We start from the raw sequence: 24602 nt of genomic DNA, 5'->3' as shown, positions 1-24602 counted from the left end.
CTTTAGAATCATATTTCATGCTTTATGCTCTATTGAAATGTATGATGGGAATGGACACATAAAATGCCAAAGCAAACAGGAAAAGCACGCAAGACTAATCACAGGGACAAAGTCTGAGCCTGGAGCAGTAAGACGGGGATTTCCCTTGAGCAGAAATTCCTGGTTAACACTCCAGCTGCCTAGCTGGCAGGAACACTTTATACCCTTGCTGTTCTTAGCATTTCTATTTTCCAGATCCCTGAAGAATCTGGCTTCATCCCAGTGTCACCGTGTTCTATCTTATTATGGTGCTGAGGCACAGGAGTCAACAGACCAGGAAGCAGAATGCACTTTGGTACCATCAGCTAGTAGCAAGAGAAGCAAATTAGGAGTGACCAGTTGTTAATGTGTCTTGCAGACCATAACTAAAAACAATAAATAACTGATGCACAATCTGAACTGTGCAGTGCTTATACAAACTTAATACAGTTAGCCTGGGGTACACTGTGGTGCAGTCAGTATTTGACATCAGAGAAAACTGGGTCCTTCATTGCCTGACTTTGAAACAGCTGGTTGCCTGTATGTAAAAGGACAAAGTTGAAGCATTAAGGTATAATGTACTACATATTTAAAGAAGTGTGGCTTGTTTGGAAGTTGGAGACCAGGGAAACTGTTTTCACATGATAGAAGATTCAGAAGCCATAGAGGAAACAAAATATTTTAGCATTCGAGGGTCTGGAGAGATGGCTCCGTGGTTAAGAGCTATTTTGTTCTTGCAAAGGACCTGGGTTTGGTTCCCAGAATCCACATGATGGTGCTCAATCAACATCTGTAACCCTAGGCTCAGAAGTTGATACCATCTCTTGCCTCCTCAGGAACCAGACACACAGGTGGTTCATATGGGTGCAGGCAAACACTCATACACATTAAATTTTAAAAATGACCATTCCAAAAAAACCAAATCCCTCATTCTCCAGAAAAACAAGCTTTGGAATCCAGAATTGCTCTTCTCTGAGGCAGGTCTCAGAAACTAGGCCCTTCCCCAAAGCCAGCCACGATACTTGAAATTCCTGCCCTTTTCTCCTTCCCATTGGATTCTGCCAGAACAATCCTGCCCCATGCCCTTGGTCTCACAGGTCAAAAGGAACCTGAGCATCATCATTGCCAGACTCTGTGAAACAGTTAGCATTAGACCTTACTCTGGTAGCAGAATTATACATCTTCATGACTGTGCTGTTTTGGACCTAGGCACAGAAATGATTTGTTTACGCGACATCCTTCTGCATCTGAAACTGTCTAATGATTGGTGTGCTTGTCTTGTCCTGTCTGTCTCTTGCTATGGAGTGTTGGCCTTGATTATGCTGAGCAGGGGAAGTTCACATCCCTTCCCATTCCTATACCGTGAAGGGAAAACCTTAGATAAAAGCTAAAGGGTGCAGGTATGTAACGACATCCTCTATGTCCCCATGTAAGAAGTGAATGACTCAAAAGAAAAATGACTATATATATAGGCAGGTAATTCAGAAATAATAAGGGTGCACCAGCTGGTTTTGCATATCAACTTGACACAAGCTAGAACTATCAGAGAGGAAGGAGCCTCAGTTGAGTAAATATCTCCATAAAATCCATCTATAAGGCATTTTCTCAGTTAGTGATCAATGCTGGAGGATCCAGGCCATTGTGAGTGGTGCCATCCCTAGACTGGTGGTCCTGGGTTCTATAAAAAGTAGGCTGAACAAGCCAAGTGAAGCAAGCCTGTAATCAGTACCCCTCCATGGCCTCTGCATCAGCTCCTGCCTCCAGGTTCCTGCCCTGTTTGAGTGTCTGTCCTGACTTCCTTCAGTGTTGAACAGTAATGTGGAAGTGTAAGCCAAATAAACCCTTGCCTTTTGGTCATGGTGTTTTCATCACAGTAATAGAAACCCTAACTGAGACAGAGGGCTCATGAATACGTTTGAGTCAAGCATAGTGGTGCATGCTTGTAATCCCTGAGAACACACACACACAGAGAAATACACACAGAGAGACACACAGACATATACAGTCACAGACATAAACACACAAAGACACACACATACATACACAATCACACACACAGACACACTCACAGACATACACATACATACACACAAGCACACACACATACACAGACACACACACACACACACACCTCTCCTAGGGCCTCCTGATAGAAGACTATTCCTGCTGATTTTAGTCCAGTGAGAATGGTGGTAGATTTCTGATGCACAGAACTATAGAGCAATGCATCTGCCCTTTTAAGAACCACCAGTCAAAGCCGGGCGTGGTTGTGCACGCCTTTAATCCCAGCACTCGGGTGGCAGAGGCAGGCAAATTTCTGAGTTCGAGGCCAGTCTGGTCTACAGAGTGAGTTCCAGGGCAACCAGGGCTACACAGAGAAGCCCTGTCTCGAAAAACCAAACCAAACCAACCAAACAAACAAACAAAAACAAGAACGACCAGTCAGGCTAATAATTAATTAGAGACAAAGACTACATGGCCTCATCCTTGTAGTAGCCTTCCTGCCTCCGTTTCTTGAGTACTGGAATTACAGACAAGCTCATCTTCATGTGTCGTTATTACAGAAGCCAAGGGAGAGTGACATAGGCAGCACATATGTCACAGCCTGTGACCCCAGGAGACCAAGGCGACATGCTTTCTTCCTCTCCTGCTGCCATTTGATCCTTTCAAGGACCCCAGGGTTAATTCTACTCAGGCTCACTAGAACGGACATGGTAAGAGGGAAGCAGGGAGCTTGCCCGGTGGCATGTTCTGAATGTCACAACCTAGGCAGGGCAGGACTCTTTTCAGAAGAGTTGGCCTGCAGCCCAAGTCCCCTTCTGTGGAGGCTGGCTTGCACAAAAGCAGCCTGTGCCTATCAGGTTAGAAGTTAAGGGAACTCCAGAGTCACAGTTTGAAGGGGAATAAGGTTCAACACTGAGACAATTATGGGAAAAACAAACCAAAACCAAACCCAAAAACTAGTCAATTAGCTGTAAACTAGTGTTTACAGAGGACTCTGCACAAACTGAACCTCTGCACAAACAAGGGGCTTTTACAGTCTCTCAGGAGTACGTACTTTCCCAGTGTTATGGAGGGACACACACACACACACACACACACACAGAGAGAGAGAGAGAGAGAGAGAGAGAGAGAGAGAGAGAGAGAGAGAGAGAGAGAGAGACTGTTATATAGTAACTATTCTGTTCTTTAGGCTTCATTTAGTATCAACCAAGTGGACTTTGTTTCCTTTCTGTTCATGATGTTGTCATCCTTTCTGACTTGGGAACACAAGCAGGGCCCAGATCAATTCAAATTAATATGAATAAGGGTTTGTGACCTTAGAGGAGGGCTTTCTTTGAAACGCCTCTGCAGAGATCCAAGGAGGACCACCTTATGGTGGTGCGGGGCTCCATCTGACATCCTCCTCCTGTTCAGGCAACTCTGGGGCTATATAGTCTGTGCTGTCAGCGTTCACAGTGATACGAGGCATATAAATCAGCCTCTTGCAAAGTGAAGCACAGAACGCATCATAGTCCCTTCCGTCATCATCATTACTCCTGCTGTAAAGAAACACCAAGGAAGGCAGATGACAGTGGCACACCCTGGAAGTCCCAGCACTTGGGAGGCAGAGGCAGGTAGATCTCTGTGGATCTGAGGCCAGCCTGGTCTATAGAGGGAGTTCCAGGACAGCCAGGGCTACACACAGCAACTCTGTCTTGGGGGGAAAAAAGAAGGAAGGAAAGAGACAAACAGACAGACAGACCAACAGACCGATCGACTGGCCAACCTACCAGGAGATAATATTGATGACAATATCTTGGAATAATCATTCAAAGTACAACTTGACTCCGGAGGTTAGTTATTAAAAGGAATTTCTCTCTTGGGAGAATGCTGTCACAGCTCGCTCACTTACGGCGGGTGTATTCTCCTCTTACCAGTGGTGAGCTTAGAAACAAGTGTCAAGTTTGAAATTCGATCTGCTAAGCTGGGGCTCTGTTGCCTGAACTCTGCTGGGGCCTCACATAAATCCATGTGCAGGTTTTCCTTTTGTGGGAAGAAAAAAAGCCATACTTCCAACAGAATAGGGTGAAAATCTATAACTATTTCAAGTTTTATCTGGAAATTTGGCCTGGGCCTATGTAGATGAGGCTGGCCTTGAACTCACAGAGATCTATCTGTCTCTGTCTACCAAGAGCTGGGATTAAAGGCACATGCCACCATGGCCGGTCTTCAAGTTTTATCCTTTTGAATATGACAATAAATCAAAATAATTAAGGGATTTCTCAGGTCAATGAAATTGCCATGGACTTTGTGACTTGGGACACCTTGGTCTATTGCTAGAGTCTGATAAATGTCTGATTGTACATTGGATAATAGACATAGTTGTATGTGCACAACAGAGGCACTGAACGCAATGGGGAAGCAACAGCTGATCAAAGATGTCTGCCCACTAGGACAAATAGTAGTACTAGCATCTGAGTTTGGGGTGTCAGGTGATGGTGTCAGGCCAAACCTCCATAGCCTGAAAGTTCGCTTATAGTAGGAAATGGAAATGCTCTCACTGAATATAACAGCAGACTTGCTGATTGGAAAGCACGATACAGGTAGACACTCCTCATGACCCATATGGCTTTCCAATTCTGGGAAGGACTATCATCATTTACTTCATTTGTTCAGTAATAACTGTTTACATGCATGCACACACACACACACACACACACACACACACACACACTCGCCAGATTTACAAAAATGATATCATACTGTCCTAACGATTGTTTTAATTTTTAAATATTTAAGATGGACATTTTTGCATAGATCACGTGGATCAAGCTTACCTATTTAAATCTCTAGGTGTTTATTTCAAGGTCTGCGCACTAATTTGCTAGTGATCATTTAGTCGAAGACGGGTGAGTTCCTGTTTGGTTTTTGCCTTCTCAAGTCACCTTTCCTCTGTGTTTACATGTTTAGCTCTTTACAGTGACTTCCTAGAATTGGAATTTCTGGGTAAAGTGACTTGTACTTTTAAATACAGTAGCAGGTTTCCTTTGGCAATGACGTGGAGGTCTCGACACACCCCTCACTAATAGTGAGAATCACTAATTCTTTAGAAGCCTGCTAGGAGGGACTCAAAATCTACCTTTAAATTTTGTATTTTTAACTAACTACATAGAATGTCTTGGGATTTCCCTTTAAATGATTTTATTTCCATAGCGTAATGTGACATTTGAAATAAACCCTTCTTGGTGTGACTGAGAAGTAAAAGTGTCCCAACCACACATTGTTTCTCAATTTATTTCAGAACGACATTCATACCCACCACCTCTTCCCACGTTTGCAGACGCCATCAGAATTAAGTCCAGCATGTGTTTAGTTATGAAACATATCACACACGGGGAAATACTAGTTAGTAAATTCTGTCTGCCCTACACTCATGTACCTTGCTTGACATCTATAAAAGTCACAAAATATACAAAACAGTGGGCACTGCCTGCCAACGGAACACACACGATGGCTTTGAGTTCTGTACTTTTCCAGGGAGACCCAGCTGTACCCACAGGGAAGGAACCAGCACCATTCTCAAGTGTTTGCTTGCTGAACTCCACAGCAAGGTCCCTAAACCAGCCATCAATGAGACCATCAAGTTGGACGATGCTGCTAATTGGTGGGCAGACTTCTTACAGTATTTGCATCTTATCACCTTATCATAGCTGCAATTATATTAAATATGGGCAGGCTAACAAATTTACTTTTGAGGGAAAATTTACTATGCACCGTGACATATATATCCATCATTATTTACATGTACAAGGCCACCACACTCAAGTACTGCAAAGTTGTATCTAAAGGCTTTACAGAACTGCATACACAGACGTTTGGCTATCACCCACTTATCGTCCCACTGTTTGCCTAGTTGCCATAAAACTGTGCAAGGTGCCACTGAATCTCAGAGCTCTGTTATGTCATAAATGAGACTTTGTAGAGTCAGACTTTATATATATGAGTAATATGAAATAAAATGCTATTTTATTTATAATAGAGTACATAAGGCATAAAGTACTAAGATTATCATTTAAACTCGTGTAAAAGTGTAATCAACTATCACTGGGCTTGTCTGAGTTGAAGGGAAGGCACAGGACTGAATGACCTTAGTCACTGTTTTGTAGCTTTAGGAGACAAAGTCCTCCAACTGAAACTCCTAATATAAAAGATATATCCAAGCCAGGCATGGGTTTGCAAACTTATTATTCCAACACTCGGAGGCCAGGGTAGGAATAACTGCTAATCCAGTCCAGTCTGGGCTGGTCTACAAGGAGATCATGTCTTTGAGGTAGGTGTGTGTGTGTGTGTGTGTGTGTGTGTGTGTGTGTGTAATACATCCTCTCACAAATGCACATGGTTCTAGATGAAAATGCTGAGCTTTTGTTCTTGGAGAATACACACGGTTAACATTCAGGCATCTCTGTGTTCTGTGCAACCCGTTCTTTTCTCTAGCCATGCCATGGGTCAGAGCTTTCACCAGGTGCTCTCTGAAAACTAACCCGGTACCCACTGGGACAAGGCAGGGGGTGGGGGTGGGGGTGGGGGTGGGGGTGGGGAGTGGACAGAACCATTCTGAAGCCAGCAGGGATAAGCTGTGTGAATAGCACTTTTTTTTTTTTTGGTTTTGGTTTTGGTTTTGGTTTTTTGAGACAGGGTTTCTCTGTATAGCCCTGGCTGTCCTGGAACGGACTCTGTAGACCAGGCTGGCCTCGAACTCAGAAATCCTCCTGCCTCTGCCTCCCAAGTACTGGGATTAAAGGCAAGTGCCACCATTGCCCGGTGTGAATAGCACTCTTAAGGAGCCCAAGAGCAGCCTGGGAGGATGGATCAGTGATGAGAGAAGCCCTAGCGAAGGGACCATGTGAAGAGGAAGGAGAAGATGCACAGGCCATCAAGATGGAACCAACCTTCAAATGCAATGGTGAGCCAATACATTTCTTTTGTTGGTAGAACCAAGAATGGAGTGTTAGCGTGGAAAAGGTGGCTGCTGGTTGTTGGTGTCCTAGAGGTCATGCCACAACTTTCATGTAAAGAGGGGACTTTTATGAGGGTGAGGGTAGCAACTATGATAAACCACCCTAAAACTCTAGTTATTATTTGCGGAAGTACAACAGTCTATGTAAATTTTCATTCTAGCAAAAGAAAGATAGATGTCCCCCAAACTGCCAGGGTGACATTCTTTTTTTTTAATATTTTTTATTACATATTTTCCTCAGTTACATTTCCAATGCTATCCCAAAAGTCCCCCATACCCTCCCCCCTACTTCCCTACCCACCCATTCCCATTTTTTTGGCCCTGGCGTTCCCCTGTACTGGGGCATATACAGTTTGCATGTCCAATGGGCCTCTCTTTCCAGTGATGGCCGACTAGGCCATCTTTTGATACATATGCAGCTAGAGTCATGAGCTCCAGGGTACTGGTTAGTTCATAATGTTGTTCCACCTATAGGGTTGCAGATCCCTTTAGCTCCTTGGGTACTTTCTCTAGCTCCTCCATTGGGAGCCCTGTGATCCATCCATTAGCTGACTGTGAGCATCCACTTCTGTGTTTGCTAGGCCCCGGCATAGTCTCACAAGAGACAGCTACATCTGGGTCCTTTCGATAAAATCTTGCTAGTGTATGCAATGGTGTCAGCGTTTGGAAGCTGATTATGGGGTGGATCCCTGGATATGGCAGTCTCTACATGGTCCATCCTTTCGTTTCAGCTCCAAACTTTGTCTCTGTAACTCCTTCCATGGGTGTTTTGTTCCCACTTCTGAGGAGGGGCATAGTGTCCACACTTCAATCTTCATTTTTCTTGAGTTTCATGTGTTTAGCAAATTGTATCTTATATCTTGGTTATCCTAGGGTTTGGGCTAACATCCACTTATCAGTGAGTACATATTGTGTGAGCTCCTTTGTGAATGTGTTACCTCACTCAGGATGATGCCCTCCAGGTCCATCCATTTGGCTAGGAATTTCATAAATTCATTCTTTTTAATAGCTGAGTAGTACTCCATTGTGTAGATGTACCACATTTTCTGTATCCATTCCTCTGTTGAGGGGCATCTGGGTTCTTTCCAGCTTCTGGCTATGATAAATAAGGCTGCTATGAACATAGTGGAGCATGTGTCCTTCTTACCAGTTGGGACATCTTCTGGATATATGCCCAGGAGAGGAATTGCTGGATCCTCCGGTAGTACTATGTCCAATTTTCTGAGGAACCGCCAGACTGATTTCCAGAGTGGTTGTACAAGCCTGCACTCCCACCAACAATGGAGGAGTGTTCCTCTTTCTCCACATCCACGCCAGCATCTGCTGTCACCTGAATTTTTGATCTTAGCCATTCTGACTGGTGTGAGGTGGAATCTCAGGGTTGTTTTGATTTGCATTTCCCTGATGATTAAGGATGTTGAACATTTTTTCAGGTGCTTCTCTGCCATTCGGTATTCCTCGGGTGAGAATTCTTTGTTCAGTTCTGAGCCCCATTTTTTAATGGGGTTATTTGATTTTCTGAAGTCCACCTTCTTGAGTTCTTTATATATGTTGGATATTAGTCCCCTATCTGATTTAGGATAGGTAAAGATCCATAGAACAGCAATGGCTTGTGCTGTAAGATCGAGAATTGACAAATGGGACCTCATGAAACTCCAAAGCTTCTGCAAGGCAAAAGACACCGTCAATAAGACAAAAGACGACCAACAGATTGGGAAAGGATCTTTACCTATCCTAAATCAGGGTGACATTCTTAAGGTCTCTTTTTGTTGTTTTGAGACAAGGTCTCTCTATGTAGTCCTGGCTGTACCAGGGCTTGCTATGTAGACCAAAATCTTCTATTTTAATGATGTTCTTATGCTTAACGTGAAGAGAAAGAGAGAGGGAAAGAGGGGGAGGGAGAGAGGGAGAGAGAGAATACATAGGGTTTTACAACTTAGAAAAATTCACACAAGATTTACACCAGATTTCCCCCTTAACACAGGATTTTTTTGTTTTGTTTTGTTTTTGTTTTTTGTTTTGTTTTGTTTCTCTGCATAGCCCTGGCTGTCCCGGAACTTGCTCTGTAGTTTAAGTTGGCCTCAGACTTGGAGATTCACCTGCCTCTGCCTCCTGGGTACTGGGACTAAAGGTGGGTGACACCATAACCCTGCTAAACCATCTGTTTAAAAGTAAATCTAATTAAATTTATTCTTTATGTACTTACTATCATACCAACCAAACTGAATGATAATAGGTTATAAGATCTAACAGACTGAATAAAATTACAGACTGTAACCTATTTAACAATAAGAAAAAAAACTCTCCAATGAACCCAAACCTTTCCAACAATCTACAGAACTCTAAAGCCAGAGGCCTGGTCTGGCTGTGACATCATGTTCTGAGTTATCAACTTTCCTCGGAGAACAAGGCACACAACTCCTAGCCTTACCAATTGTAAGTTAAAAGAAGAATCCTAAGAAAATGGGTACCATATATGCCACAGAGGAAGGCAGGAGCTCTGGGACAAGATATTAATATAACACTCATATGGAACTTCACAGGGAACATTTCCAGCAATGCTCTTCCTTCTGGAGGAAGGGTCAGTCGTGTGAACCGTCTGATCTGAAAGAACAAAAGAAACAGCAAAGTCCAGCAAAAACGACTTTATTTTGAAAAGTCTTTTATTTCTCAGTACAGAGATTATTTAAGATATTAATTTCATACATCTTCTAGGCTAGTAAATAACAGTCTCCGTTCGCACTGGCACAGATGTAGTGGCTGTCAGCAGTCTGCAACTGAAATGACGCCCTTGCTCGTTACTGTTTTTGCGTTTTAAGTTCAGTGATGATCCAGTTATTGCTTTGTTAATGCTCTTTGTCAACGAATATTTTTAAACATCCAGTCATGTTTTCCAAATCAGTGAAAAGTATGAGATTCTCGGCCAAAAACATTAACCATCCCCCATGAATTTCGGTGAATGTAATTACAGATAATGTGATAATAATCACTTCCTAAATTGGATTCTGAAAATATAACTTAGATTTAATGCTATTATTTTAGATATAGTCAATAACTACTATCCACAAAACACTTTAACGTCATTACTTCAGTCAGGACCAACATATATGGAATAATTGTTAGCCCTTGACTTATGTCTTATCATAAACTTATTTATTTTGCCCTCTTCATTTGTCTTAGTGGCTCAGAAAAATATAAATCCAAATAAATTAGTGATCCAGAACTCTGACCTTTCTGATCAGGAGATGGACTGGTTTCCAAGACAGATGTCTAGACAATGCATTCGATGTTAATGAGACAAAGCCGGTAATGTCGGACAAAGTAGCGACAACACCGGACCCAGCATGAAATGAGGGCAAATCGAGTACTGCACATGTAGAGAGAGGCGTAGGCACTGAGCATGCTCCGGGACAAGAGGGGCACGCAAGTACTGAGCATGCTCGCAGACAAGAGGGCACAGGAACTGTAAAAACTAAATAAAGTGCCTATGTTTTATAAATTTCACTTGAATATTGGATCATCTGAGCGAATTCCTTCTCTTAGAGCCACATATAAGGTCATCTCAGACATCAATGCGCATTCCGTATTTGGAAGACACCGTTTGTCTGGTCCCTGTTAAATACATCAGGAATGAGCACAGGTGTGGCAGGGACAATGTGCTTATTACATAAAACGAGGAGGGCAAAGGAGGAGTTTTTCCAAACGGGCATATCCACAGGCCGTGACGGATTCCATCGCGGATGTGGTGTGAGGTCCAGGAAACGAGTATCATCCACGGGAGAAAACGCCACGAGTCCCTGAGCTTGAACAAGTGCACGGCGAGCTTCACACTCAGGACCGCGATGGGTATCACAGTGGAGCAGTGAAGGAAAGGTCTTCGCGGAAGAGTCAAAGCGGCCTGAGGGGAGAAGGAGCTGCTGGTATCATTTCCTCCGTTGTCAAATCTCAGAGCTGCCTCTCAGTATTTTCACACACCCAGCATCGACGGCAATGCCAGCAAAACACAACACCGCAGACCCGCCCGACACATGGTTTCCAAGTCAATGGCTTCTCTTTCCACTCTCTATGGTATTCTAAAGTAAAAGTGAGTTGTTGCTTTTTTGTTTTTCGAGATAGGGTTTCTCTGTGTAGCCCTGGCTGTCCTGGAACTCACTCTGTAGACCAGGCTGGCCTCGAACTCAGAATCCACCTGCCTCTGCCTCCTGAGTTATTTTAACTTAAAAAAAAATGTAAGATGACAAAAGTCTGGCTAGCATATCCTTTGCATTAACAATGAAGTGAAGGTTTTGATTTCCGAGTTTCTCAGTATTTGCTTTAAACATCACAAACATAATTTATATCCTAAGCATGTGATTTATGTAATTAACGTTTAAATAATATTCAAAATGAAGAACATTTCTATTTATTTATGTGTATGTATCTTTACTTCCTGAGCTATCTTACCAGCCCAACTCAAAGTTGTTTTTCCCCTGAGATTTAACTTTTTCCCTTTTTGTGTGTATGTGTGTATAAGTATATGGTTTACCTAGAGCCAGAAAAGGGCATTGGGTCCCTGGAACTGGAATTATAGGCAGTTGCGAGCTGCCACCTGTGTGTTGGAAACTGAACCAGGTCCTCTGGAAGAGCAACCAGTGCTCTTATTCACAGAGCCATCCTTCCAGTCCTAATTGATAAATGATATGTGTACATGTCTACGGAGGTCAATGTGACATTTCCTACATGTATATAAAGTGTGATGGTTGTATTAGAGTAAGTGGTATATCCTTCACCTCAACAATTAACGTGTGTGTGTGTGTGTGTGTGTGTGTGTGTGTTGAAAATACAACTCCTACTCTCTGGCTACTCTGAAGCAGACATCGTCTACTACAGTGCTATAGACATTAGGAGTTCTTCCTTCTGTCCAGCCTCAACCCTGTGTCTGTGACTCATCCTCACTCCATCACTTCCTAGTCTATAATTTGTGCTTTTTAAGAACTTCTTGAAACAGCTAAGAGTATATACACGCAGCAAATAAAACATTCCTTCATTAATGCAGGACAAAGGGAGAACTTATAACTTTTAATATAGCCATGAAGACATTCAGAATTTCCTACGAACATTTGAAAGATTCTCTTGCTATTTAAGTTATTGTTCCCTATGCTAAAGCTGAGGGAGTAGAATATTCACTTTCGGGGAAAAGCAAAACCTTATCTTGAACCAGCAGTTATCCCTCCTTCCTGACTGAGCTTCGGGTCAATGACTCTGACACATGCTTTGATTCTGACAAAACGAAGAAGTGACACTTTATCCACCAGTCGGCAGATAGTTATTGAACACCTACTAAGTGGACCAGGACAGTGGCTAACAAGGCAAAATCCTTGCTTTTAGCCTACACTTCTTTTCTGAAATGTGTGTAAATCATAGCATATAAAAGGCAGGAAAATCTTTTGATATTTAGAACATATAATATCTAGAAAATGTTAACTGAGATACCATTTTAAGTTTAGTTTAACTTTGCAAGACTTGTCATTACAAAGCTAAACACTTGAAGGCCCCGATATGATTTTTGATTTCTCCACCAGAGACTACTGTAGCCAGTCTGTTGAAATGCATATTTTTGGCCTTAAGTGAGACTGGAGAAGTTAAACCAACTTAAGTCATTGCCCAGGAATGAGAATAATTATAAAACTATTCATTAATGGCATGCACAGGAGAACCACAGTAAGACATAAAGAGTAAGAAGAGAGTGTAAGTGTGGTTATGAAGACAGAACACTGACCCGGGAAGACTCGGAGCAACAACCGTTCACTTTCAGCACTTGCTCCATTGGCCAGCACTGGGCCTCTCAGCACAATTCATAGTTCTTACTTATGTCTATATGGGCCTTTGTGATGGCAAATTTTATTAACGATGTGTCTCTGTGCATCTTTAGGGAAGTGTAGACACCCCAAAAAAGTTGAATGAATTAGCATTCCTATTTTAAAGGAAGACATTCTCTCTAGCTTATGATGGCTATAAAGATCAGCAGGGCAGTACCAAAGACATTAAAGCCAGAAAAGTTGACCACACTGATGTCTTACCTGTAAAGATAGGGATCTAGCTTGAAAAAAATGGTCGACATCGATAACAGACGCTAAAAATCCCGCTAAAAGAACTTCTCCAAAGTCCGACTTCTTCCTGATTCCAGTGACTACTGCCCACGACCACATGCCGATCACTCCGTGTACTATGTTATCTGAGATGGCGCGAAGCCAGTCATTGTGCTGAATTATGGGAAACCGAAGAAGTCTGTCGGCTACTAGGCAGAAGATCCCCAGACCGATGCTGGAAATGAGGGATTCTGTGCTACAGCACGGTGGTAAAGCATGAGTCTTTTCAACTTTGGATGCCATCGTAAGCTGTGTCAGTATGGTAAAAGCCGTCAGGAACCAACAGGCAATCCTTGTTCTCATCCCCTGCATCCTAAAATAGAAACCAAAGAAAAATATGGACGACAGGATCACAATATAATATGTAAACAACCAATATAAGCAGAGAAAAACAGTGTCCCTTACATGGCATACAGTATACTGTCTGGACAAAATTAATAAGTCAGTTTTATAGGAGAAACAGTTTATGCAGTACCAAGGAGAATTTCAGAAAGCTCATGGAATGTTATTTATTCTGGCCAGGCATTTAAAGAACTCCGTCAGGATGTATACGATTGGACCGTGGGCATCCGTTGTATCTGTGCACTGGCTTAGCCATAACCACCACGGGAAGTGGCGAGAGTCATGACCCCAGCACAGTTACGTGACACAGTTCCAGCAAAGCTAAGAGGATTGATTGGGTGATTGTGAATTTCTGCATTATGATACATTTTATGTTTTCTCATTAGGAAAAAAATTACATCTGAGACTTTTTAGGAAAATCCTTACGTTATCTTTATCTGGATGCTATTTGGAAGGCTTTCTTATGCCCCGGAGATCATTAAGCACAGATACGCACATAGCTAGATGAGGCCATTACTCCAGGAACCTTTCTTGGACTATCTGTCCTGAGCAAACTTAAAACTGTGTATATGGTGCAGGGTAGACAAAGACAATTGGCAAACCCTGACCGGCCAGGGGAATAGGTTACATATTCAAGGCCTCTTATTATTATAGGCTTAGGGAACTCTGAAAACGTAGTTTAAAGATAGGGGGTTGTCTTAGTTAGGGTTTTACTGCTGTGAACAGACACCATGACCAAGGCCAGTCTTATAAAAAACAACTTTTAATTGGGGCTGGCTTACAGGTTCAGGCCATTATCATCAAGGTGGGAGCATGGCAGTATCCAGGCAGGCATGGCGCAGGAGGAGCTGAGAGTTCTATGTCTTCATCCAAAGGCTGCTAGTGGAAGACTGACTTCCAGGCAACTAGGGTGAGGATCTTATACCCACACCCACAGTGACACACCCATTCCAACCAGGTCATACCTATTCCAACCAGGCCACACCTTCAGATGGTGCCACTCCCTGGTCCAAGGATATACAAACCATCACAGGGGTCCTACAGGTTATATCTCTGAAGGAATCAAACTCAGTAAGATAGATTGACTAAAATAAACTTCTCATACTTTATAGCATAGATAATGAAACACACAGTAAAAGAAGTTAGGTATATAGTGTTTGCTATTTATGAAAAGACCCGTTCAGATATTTTCTGTTTGTCTGGAGTGGTTAAAACACTGCTAGCCTAAAAGCAGGCTGTCGTATAATAAATGTATTTGGTTTGGAGGAGATATTCTTTAAATTGTAATAACAGGGCTAATAATAATAATAATAATAAGGTTCTGTTTGTATTTTCTAATTGTAACTGAACTTGTAACCCTGGACATGTAATGAAAAAGATCAAATGCATAATCTGTTCCATTTGAGTAACCATTAGTCTGTCTTTGAAACTTGTATAAAGAAGCACGTGGCTGCTCGTCAGTCAGAGCAGCAGAAATGTCTTGATTTCTAATAAGCCAGAGCCACAGAAGCGGCCTGATTGCTAACCAGTCAGAGCTGCGAAATCCCCCTGACCGTCGACTGACTCCCTCTCTCCCCTCAACTTCTCCTTATCTCTTCTCCAGGCTGCCCTGTCAGCAAAGACCCTCAGACCCTAGACTGAGGAAGCGCCCTCCCCCCAAGAAGGGGCAGTGCACCCAACAACTGCTTCCGTACTTTTGAAAAACAAATATCTCCTTTGAAGTCTGGAGAGATGTCTCAGTGGCTGAAGCACCTTTGCTGCTCTTTCAGAGGACCTGAAACACCTATAACGGGATGCTCACCACTGCCTATGATTCCTGGTCTAGGGGATCTGATACTTTCTTCTGGCCTCTATGGATGGATACGTATATGCACACACATGGTGCATATGCATATACAAATAAATACCTAAGTCTTTAAAAAAAAAGTCTCTTCCTTTTGGGAAAAGTGCTTGCCCCAATCCCTAAACTCTAGTGCCTGCCTCCCTAGCAGCAGTGTCTACTGTAGTGATCAGGGTCACCCAAGCTACGCCTGCCCGCCTCCTTTTCCTAAGTAAACCTGAGGTGGACTGGTCCACCTTCCCTTGGAGGCCACAGGCTTCAAGACACAAAAGAGCCGGGGACAAGAAAGCCCGAGAGAAGTCCTTAATCTCGGCATTCTGCAGGGACGGGTCTGCACGGTGTTCTGGGTCTACCTAGAGAGACCCTGTCTTTAAAAGTATCTCAAGAAAATACAAAGACAAAAAGCTAAGAACGAAGACATTAAATCCTTGGCTGCAGTGTCCGAGGTTTTCAAGCATGGCCTAGTTCTGTAGATCACACTTTGCTTCTCAGAGCTACTCTTCTAGCTCCCCAACAAACAACCCACTTTCTATTGCCCAGAACAGCAAACTCCAAACCTTAAGCTTATGTGGAAAGGGAAGGGGTCTGGAGAGATGCCGCAGCAGTTAAGACACAGCCTGCTCTTCCAGAGGACCTGACTTCAAGGCCCAGCAACCACATGGCGGCTCACAACCGTCGGTAATGGCATCCGGTGCCCTCTTCTGGCCGGCAAGTATACACACAAATAGAGCACTCATATACATAGAATAAGTAAATCTTTTTTTTTTAAATAAGCAAGCATGATTCTGAGCTGAGTTCTAATCTGCCACAGCCTACTGAAATCAATAATCGGTCCACTTGTCAAACGCTTCAGTGCTGTGCCACATCTGAGCTTTAACATTTTTATTGTGTTTTTGGATGTTTGCCTGCATCTTGTGGTGCTTGTAGAGGTCAGAAGAGAGGATGGGACAGGAGTCACAGTCTTGTGAGCTGCCATGTGGGTGCTCGGAACTAAACCCGGGTCCCTGCACGAGCAGCCGGTCCCTCGTGTGGACAAACAGCCCACAGGTCTTCACGCTGATCTCTACTTTTCTGGATGTCTGACACTTTCACTTAGAAACGTTTTAAACAGAACCTAATGGCTCCTCGGCAGTTCAGTGGTTGTTTGCACGGTGTGTGTGTGTGTGTGTGTGTGTGTGTGTGTGTGTGAGTGTGTGTGTGTGTGTGTATGTGTGTGTGTGTGTGTGTGTGTGTGTGTGTATGTGTGTGTGTGAGAAAAATCACTCACAGACATCCCCCTGCCTCCCCACAGTCACACAGCTGTGACACCCACACTGGGCCGCCTGCCCTGGTGCTGTGTTTGCATTTTAGATATTTTATTATTTTATTTACACACACTCACTCATGGTCATGCCCCTGCCTCACAAGTCACTCATAGTCATCCCCCCGCCTCACACAGTTACGAGTTTGGGGGTGGGGGGCTTTTTCTGGATCCCAGGGATTCAGCTCTGGGGTTCATGAGCCTCAGGGCCCCAGGCAGGGACCCGCCCAGGCCTTTAATCCCAGAGGGGAGAGCTGAGGCAGGGGGATTACTGAGAGTTCAGGGCCAGCCTGTGCTGGCAGGGTGGGAACCCTGGCTGCCTGGCCGCCTGCGTCGCCATGGCGACAGGGAGGGGACACAGAGCCGCTCCCGCCAGGGGGTCATGGAGGCGTCCAGCGGCCTGGGGGGAGGGGAGCCTCAGACATTCACTCGCAGTCAACCCCCCGCCTCAGAAAATCACTCACAGTCAGCCCCCTGCTTCAGAAAATCACTCACAGTCATCCCCCTGCCTCAGAAAATCACTCAGAGTCAGCCCCCTGCCTCAGAAAATCACTCAGAGTCAGCCCCCTGCCTCAGAAAATCACTTACAGTCATGCCCCTGCCTCCGAAAATTAAACACAGTCATCCCCCTGCCTCAGAAAATCACTCACAGTGATCCCCCTGCCTCAGAAAATCACTGAGTCAGTCCGCTGCCTCAGAAAATCAAACACAGTCATGCCCCTGCCTCAGAAAATCACTCACACTCATCCCCCTGCCTCAGAAAACCACTCACTGTCATTCCCCTGCCTCAGAATATTAAACACAGTCATCCCCCTGCCTCAGAAAATCACTCACAGTGATCCCCCTGCCTCAGAAAATCACTCAGAGTCAGCCCCCTGCGTCAGAAAATCACTTACAGTCATGCCCCTGCCTCAGAAAATCACTCACACTCATCCCCCTGCCTCAGAAAATCAAACACACACATCCCACTGCCTCAGAAAATCACTCACAGTCACTCCCCTGCTTCAGAAAATCACTCACAGTCATCCACTGCCTCAGAAAATCACTCACAATCATCCACCTGCCTCAAACACTCACATAGCCAAATCCCCCTGACCCACAGTTACTCAGCATCATCCCCCTGTGTCAGAAAATCACTCACTGTCTTCCCCCTGCCTCAGAAAATCAAACACACTCATCCCACTGCCTCAGAAAATCACTCACTGTCATCGCCCTGCCTCAGAAAATCACACAGAGTCATCCCCCTGCCTCAGAAAATCAAATACACTCATCCCCCTGCCTCAGAAAATCACTCAGACTCATCCCAATGCCTCAGAAAATCACTCACAGTCATCCCCCTGCCTCAGAAAATCACTCACAGTCATCGCACTTCCTCAGAAAATCACTCATACTCATCCTCTGCCTCAGAAAATCACTCACAGTCATCCCCCTGCCTCAGAAAATAAAACACAGTCATTCCCCTGTCTCAGAAAATCACTCACAGTCATCCCACTGCCTCAGAAAATCAATACACAGTCATCCCCCTGCCTCAGAAAATCACTCACAGACATCCCCTGCCTCAGAAAATCACTCACAGTCATCCCCCTGCCTCACACAGTCACACAGCCACATCCCCCTGCCCCACACTCAATCAGCATCATTCCCCTGTGTCAGAAAATCACTCAGACTCATCCCCCTGCCTCAGAAAATCACTCACAGACATCCCCCTGCCTCCCACAGTCACACAGCTGTGACACCCACACTGGGCCGCCTGCCCTGGTGCTGTGTTTGCATTTTAGATATTTTATTATTTATTTACACACACTCACTCATGGTCATGCCCCTGCCTCACAAGTCACTCATAGTCATCCCCCCGCCTCACACAGTTACGAGTTTGGGGGTGGGGGGCTTTTTCTGGATCCCAGGGATTCAGCTCTGGGGTTCATGAGCCTCAGGGCCCCAGGCAGGGACCCGCCCAGGCCTTTAATCCCAGAGGCGAGACCTGAGGCAGGGGGATTACTGAGAGTTCAGGGCCAGCCTGTGCTGGCAGGGCAGGAACCCGGGCTGCCTGGCCGCCTGCGTCGCCATGGCGACAGGGAGGGACACAGAGCCGCTCCCGCCAGGGGGTCATGGAGGCGTCCAGCGGCCTGGGGGGAGGGGAGCCTCAGACATTCACTCGCAGTCATCCCCCCGCCTCAGAAAATCACTCACAGTCAGCCCCCTGCTTCAGAAAATCACTCACAGTCATCCCCCTGCCTCAGAAAATCACTCAGAGTCAGCCCCCTGCATCAGAAAATCACTTACAGTCATGCCCCTGCCTCAGAAAATTAAACACAGTCATCCCCCTGCCTCAGAAAATCACTCACAGTGATCCCCCTGCCTCAGAAAATCACTGAGTCAGCCCCCTGCCTCAGAAAATCACTTACAGTCATGCCCCTGCCTCAGAAAATTAAACACAGTCATCCCCCTGCCTCAGAAAATCACTCACAGTGATCCCCCTGCCTCAGAAAATCACTGAGTGAGCCCGCTGCCTCAGAAAATCAAACACAGTCATGCCCCTGCCTCAGAAAATCACTCACAGTCATCCCCCTGCCTCAGAAAATCACTCAGAGTCAGCCCCCTGCATCAGAAAATCACTTACAGTCATGCCCCTGCCTCAGAAAATCACTCAGAGTCAGCCCCCTGCATCAGAAAATCACTTACAGTCATGCCCCTGCCTCAGAAAATTAAACACAGTCATCCCCCTGCCTCAGAAAATCACTCACAGTGATCCCCCTGCCTCAGAAAATCACTGAGTCAGCCCCCTGCCTCAGAAAATCAAACAGTCATGCCCCTGCCTCAGAAAATCACTCACACTCATCCCCCTGCCTCAGAAAACCACTCACTGTCATTCCCGTGCCTCAGAAAATTAAACACAGTCATCCCCCTGCCTCAGAAAATCACTCACAGTCATCCCCCTGCCTCAGAAAATCACTCAGAGTCAGCCCCCTGCCTCAGAAAATCACTCACAATCACCCCCCTGCTTCAGAAAATCACTCACAGACATCCACTGCCTCAGAAAATCACTCACAATCATCCACCTGCCTCAAACACTCACACAGCCACATCCCCCTGCCCCACAGTTACTCAGCATCATCCCCCTGTGTCAGAAAATCACTCACTTTCTTCCCCCTGCCTCAGAAAATCAAACACAGTCATCCCACTGCCTCAGAAAATCACTCACTGTCATCCCCCTGCCTCAGAAAATCACACAGAGTCATCCCCCTGCCTCAGAAAATCAAATACACTCATCCCCCTGCCTCAGAAAATCATTCAGACTCATCCCACTGCCTCATTAAATCACTCACAGTCATCCCACTGCCTCAGAAAATCACTCACAGTCATCGCACTGCCTCAGAAAATCACTCATACTCATCCCCTGCCTCCGAAAATCACTCACAGTCATCCCCCTGCCTCAGAAAATAAAACACAGTCATTCCCCTGCCTCAGAAAATCATTCACAGTCATCCCACTGCCTCAGAAAATCACTCACAATCATCCACCTGCCTCAAACACTCACATAGCCAAATCCCCCTGACCCACAGTTACTCAGCATCATCCCCCTGTGTCAGAAAATCACTCACTGTCTTCCCCCTGCCTCAGAAAATCAAACACACTCATCCCACTGCCTCAGAAAATCACTCACTGTCATCCCCCTGCCTCAGAAAATCACTCACAGTGATCCCCCTGCCTCAGAAAATCAAATACACTCAGCCCCCTTCCTCAGAAAATCACTTACAGTCATGCCCCTGCCTCAGAAAACCGCTCACTGTCATTCCCCTGCCTCAGAAAATTAAACACAGTCATCCCCCTGCCTCAGAAAATCACTCACAGACATCCCCCTGCCTCCCACAGTCACACAGCTGTGACACCCACACTGGGCCGCCTGCCCTGGTGCTGTGTTTGCATTTTAGATATTTTATTATTTATTTACACACACTCACTCATGGTCATGCCCCTGCCTCACAAGTCACTCATAGTCATCCCCCAGCCTCACACAGTTACGAGTTTGGGGGTGGGGGGCTTTTTCTGGATCCCAGGGATTCAGCTCTGGGGTTCATGAGCCTCAGGGCCCCAGGCAGGGACCCGCCCAGGCCTTTAATCCCAGAGGGGAGAGCTGAGGCAGGGGGATTACTGAGAGTTCAGGGCCAGCCTGTGCTGGCAGGGCGGGAACCCGGGCTGCCTGGCCGCCTGCGTCGCCATGGCGACAGGGAGGGACACAGAGCCGCTCCCGCCAGGGGGTCATGGAGGCGTCCAGCGGCCTGGGGGGAGGGGAGCCTCAGACATTTACTCACATTCAGCCCCCTGCCTCAGAAAATCACTCACAGTCATCCCCCTGCCTCAGAAAATCACTCACAGTCATCCCCCTGCCTCAGAAAATCACTCACAGTCATCCCCCTGCCTCAGAAAATCACTCACAGTCATCCCCCTGCCTCAGAAAATCAAACACACTCATCCCACTGCCTCAGAAAATCACTCACAGTGATCCCCCTGCCTCAGAAAATCACTCAGAGTCAGCCCCCTGCCTCAGAAAATCACTTACAGTCATGCCCCTGCCTCAGAAAATCACTCACACTCATCCCCCTGCCTAGAAAATCAAACACACCCATCCCACTGACTCAGAAAATCACTCACAGTCATCCCCCTGCTTCAGAAAATCACTCACAGTCATCCCCCTGCTTCAGAAAATCACTCACAGACATCCACTGCCTCAGAAAATCACTCACAATCATCCCCCTGCCTCAAACACTCACACAGCCACATCCCCCTTCCCCACAGTTACTCAGCATCATCCCCCTGTGTCAGAAAATCACTCAGACTCATCCCCCTGCCTCAGAAAATCAAACACACTCATCCCACTGCCTCAGAAAATCACTCACTGTCATCCCCCTGCCTCAGAAAATCACACAGTGTCATCCCCCTGCCTCAGAAAATCAAACACAATCATCCCACTGCCTCAGAAAATCACTCACAGTCATCCCCCTGCCTCAGAAAATCACACACCTTCATCCCCCTGCCTCAGAAAATCAAACACACTCATCCCACTGCCTCAGAAAATCACTCACAGTCATCCCCCTGCCTCAGAAAATCACACACCTTCATCCCCCTGCCTCAGAAAATCAAACACACTCATCCCTCTGCCTCAGAAAATCACTCACAGTCATCCCCCTGCCTCAGAAAATCACTCACAGTCATCCCACTGCCTCAGAAAATCAAACACAGTCATCCCCCTGCCTCAGACACTCACTCACAGACATCCCCTGGCCCAGAAAATCACACAGAGTCATCCCCCTGCCTCCCACAGTCACACAGCTTGACACCCACACTGGGCTGCCTGCCCTGGTGCTGTGTTTGCATTTTATTTATTTTATTATTTTATTCACACACACTGACTCATAGTCATGCCCCTGCCTCACAAGTCACTCATATTCATGCCCCCGCCTCACACAGTTACGAGTTTGGTGGGTTGTGGGCTTTTTTTGGATCCAGGGATTAAGCTCTGGGGTTCATGAGCCTCAGGGCCCCAGTCAGGGACCGGCCCACGTCACTCATGGTCATTCCCCTGCCTCACAAGTCACTCATAGTCATCCCCCTGCCTCACACAGTTACGAGTTTGGGGGATGGGGGGCTTTTTTTTAGATCCAGGCATTCAGCTCTGGGGTTCATGAGCCTCAGGCCCTGCCCACGCCTTTAATCCCAGATGCAGAGCTGAGGCAGGGGGATTACTGAGAGTCCAAGGTCAGCCTGTGCTGGCAGGGCGGGAACCCGGGCTGCCTGGCCGCCTGCGTCGCCATGGCGACAGGGAGGGACACAGAGCCGCTCCCGCCAGGGGGTCATGGAGGCGTCCAGCGGCCTCGGGGGAGGGGAGCCTCAGACATTCACTCGCAGTCAACCCCCCGCCTCAGAAAATCACTCACAGTCAGCCCCCTGCTTCAGAAAATCACTCACAGTCATCCCCCTGCCTCAGAAAATCACTCAGAGTCAGCCCCCTGTATCAGAAAATCACTTACAGTCATGCCCCTGCCTCAGAAAATTAAACACAGTCATCCCCCTGCCTCAGAAAATCACTCACAGTGATCCCCCTGCCTCAGAAAATCAAACACAGTCATGCCCCTGCCTCAGAAAATCACTCACACTCATCCCCCTGCCTCAGAAAACCACTCACTGTCATTCCCGTGCCTCAAAAAATTAAACACAGTCATCCCCCTGCCTCAGAAAATCACTCACAGTGATCCCCCTGCCTCAGAAAATCACTCAGAGTCAGCCCCCTGCCTCAGAAAATAAAACACAGTCATTCCCCTGCCTCAGAAAATCATTCACAGTCATCCCACTGCCTCAGAAAATCACTCACAGACATCCCCTGCCTCAGAAAATCACTCATACTCATCCCCTGCCTCAGAAAATCACTCACAGTCATCCCCCTGCCTCACACAGTCACACAGCCACATCCCCCTGCCCCACACTCAATCAGCATCATCCCCCTGTGTCAGAAAATCACTCACAGTCATCCCCCTGCCTCAGAAAATCACTCAGACTCATCCCCCGGCCTCAGAAAATCAAACACACTCATCCCACTGCCTCATAAAATCACTCACACTCATCCCCCTGCCTCAGAAAATCACTCACAGACATCCCCCTGCCTCCCACAGTCACACAGCTGTGACACCCACACTGGGCCGCCTGCCCTGGTGCTGTGTTTGCATTTTAGATATTTTATTATTTTATTTACACACACTCACTCATGGTCATGCCCCTGCCTCACAAGTCACTCATAGTCATCCCCCCGCCTCACACAGTTACGAGTTTGGGGGTGGGGGGCTTTTTCTGGATCCCAGGGATTCAGCTCTGGGGTTCATGAGCCTCAGGGCCCCAGGCAGGGACCCGCCCAGGCCTCTAATCCCAGAGGCTAGAGCTGAGGCAGGGGGATTACTGAGAGTTCAGGGCCAGCCTGTGCTGGCAGGGCGGGAACCCGGGCTGCCTGGCTGCCTGCGTCGCCATGGCGACAGGGAGGGACACAGAGCCGCTCCCGCCAGGGGGTCATGGAGGCGTCCAGCGGCCTGGGGGGAGGGGAGCCTCAGACATTCACTCGCAGTCAACCCCCCGCCTCAGAAAATCACTCACAGTCATTCCCCTGCCTCAGAAAATCACTCAGAGTCAGCCCCCTGCCTCAGAAAATCAATTACAGTCATGCCCCTGCCTCAGAAAATCACTTACAGTCATCCCCCTACCTCAGAAAATCACTCACAGTGATCCCCCTGCCTCAGAAAATCACTGAGTCAGCCCCCTGCCTCAGAAAATCACTTACAGTCATGCCCCTGCCTCAGAAAACCACTCACTGTCATTCCCCTGCCTCAGAAAATTAAACACAGTCATCCCCTTGCCTCAGAAAATCACTCACAGTGATCCCCCTGCCTCAGAAAATCACTCAGAGTCAGCCCCCTGCCTCAGAAAATCACTTACAGTTAGTCCTCTGCCTCAGAAAATCAAACACACTCATCCCACTGCCTCAGAAAATCACTCACAGTGATCCCCCAGCCTCAGAAAATCACTGAGTCAGCCCCCTGCCTCAGAAAATCACTTACAGTCATGCCCCTGCCTCAGAAAACCAGTCACTGTCATTCCCCTGCCTCAGAAAATCACTCAGAGTCAGCCCCCTGCCTCAGAAAATCACTTACAGTCATGCCCCTGCCTCAGAAAATTAAACACAGTCATCCCCCTGCCTCAGAAAATCACTCACAGTGATCCCCCTGCCTCAGAAAATCACTGAGTCAGCCCCCTGCCTCAGAAAATCACTTACAGTCATGCCCCTGCCTCAGAAAACCACTCACACTCATCCCCCTGCCTCAGAAAACCACTCACTGTCATTCCCCTGCCTCAGAAAATTAAGCACAGTCATCCCCCTGCCTCAGAAAATCACAGTGATCCCCCTGCCTCAGAAAATCACTCAGAGTCAGC

The 24602-nt window shown here is 46.4% G+C and overlaps 1 protein-coding gene across 3 annotated transcripts in view; it reads right to left on the bottom strand.

Moving 5' to 3' along the window:
* Nucleotides 1-9648: 9648 nt before the first annotated feature.
* Nucleotides 9649-24602, bottom strand: part of Tmem267 (transmembrane protein 267) — a gene marked incomplete at its 3' end in the record, with an annotated part of 122374 nt that continues 107420 nt past the window's right edge. For all 3 annotated transcript variants that reach the window (NM_001039244.4, NM_001370627.1, NM_001370626.1), the window contains exon 3: nucleotides 9649-10916. In NM_001039244.4, the coding sequence (NP_001034333.3) occupies nucleotides 10581-10916 (336 nt within the window). The remainder of the gene's footprint in view (nucleotides 10917-24602) is intronic.

This window comes from Mus musculus, chromosome 13 (genome assembly GCF_000001635.26).
Source record: "Mus musculus strain C57BL/6J chromosome 13, GRCm38.p6 C57BL/6J".
In the NCBI taxonomy this organism is placed as follows: domain Eukaryota; kingdom Metazoa; phylum Chordata; class Mammalia; order Rodentia; family Muridae; genus Mus; species Mus musculus.
The sequence above is the reverse complement of the archived record's forward strand: the minus strand, read 5'-3'. Positions and strand labels throughout refer to the sequence as shown.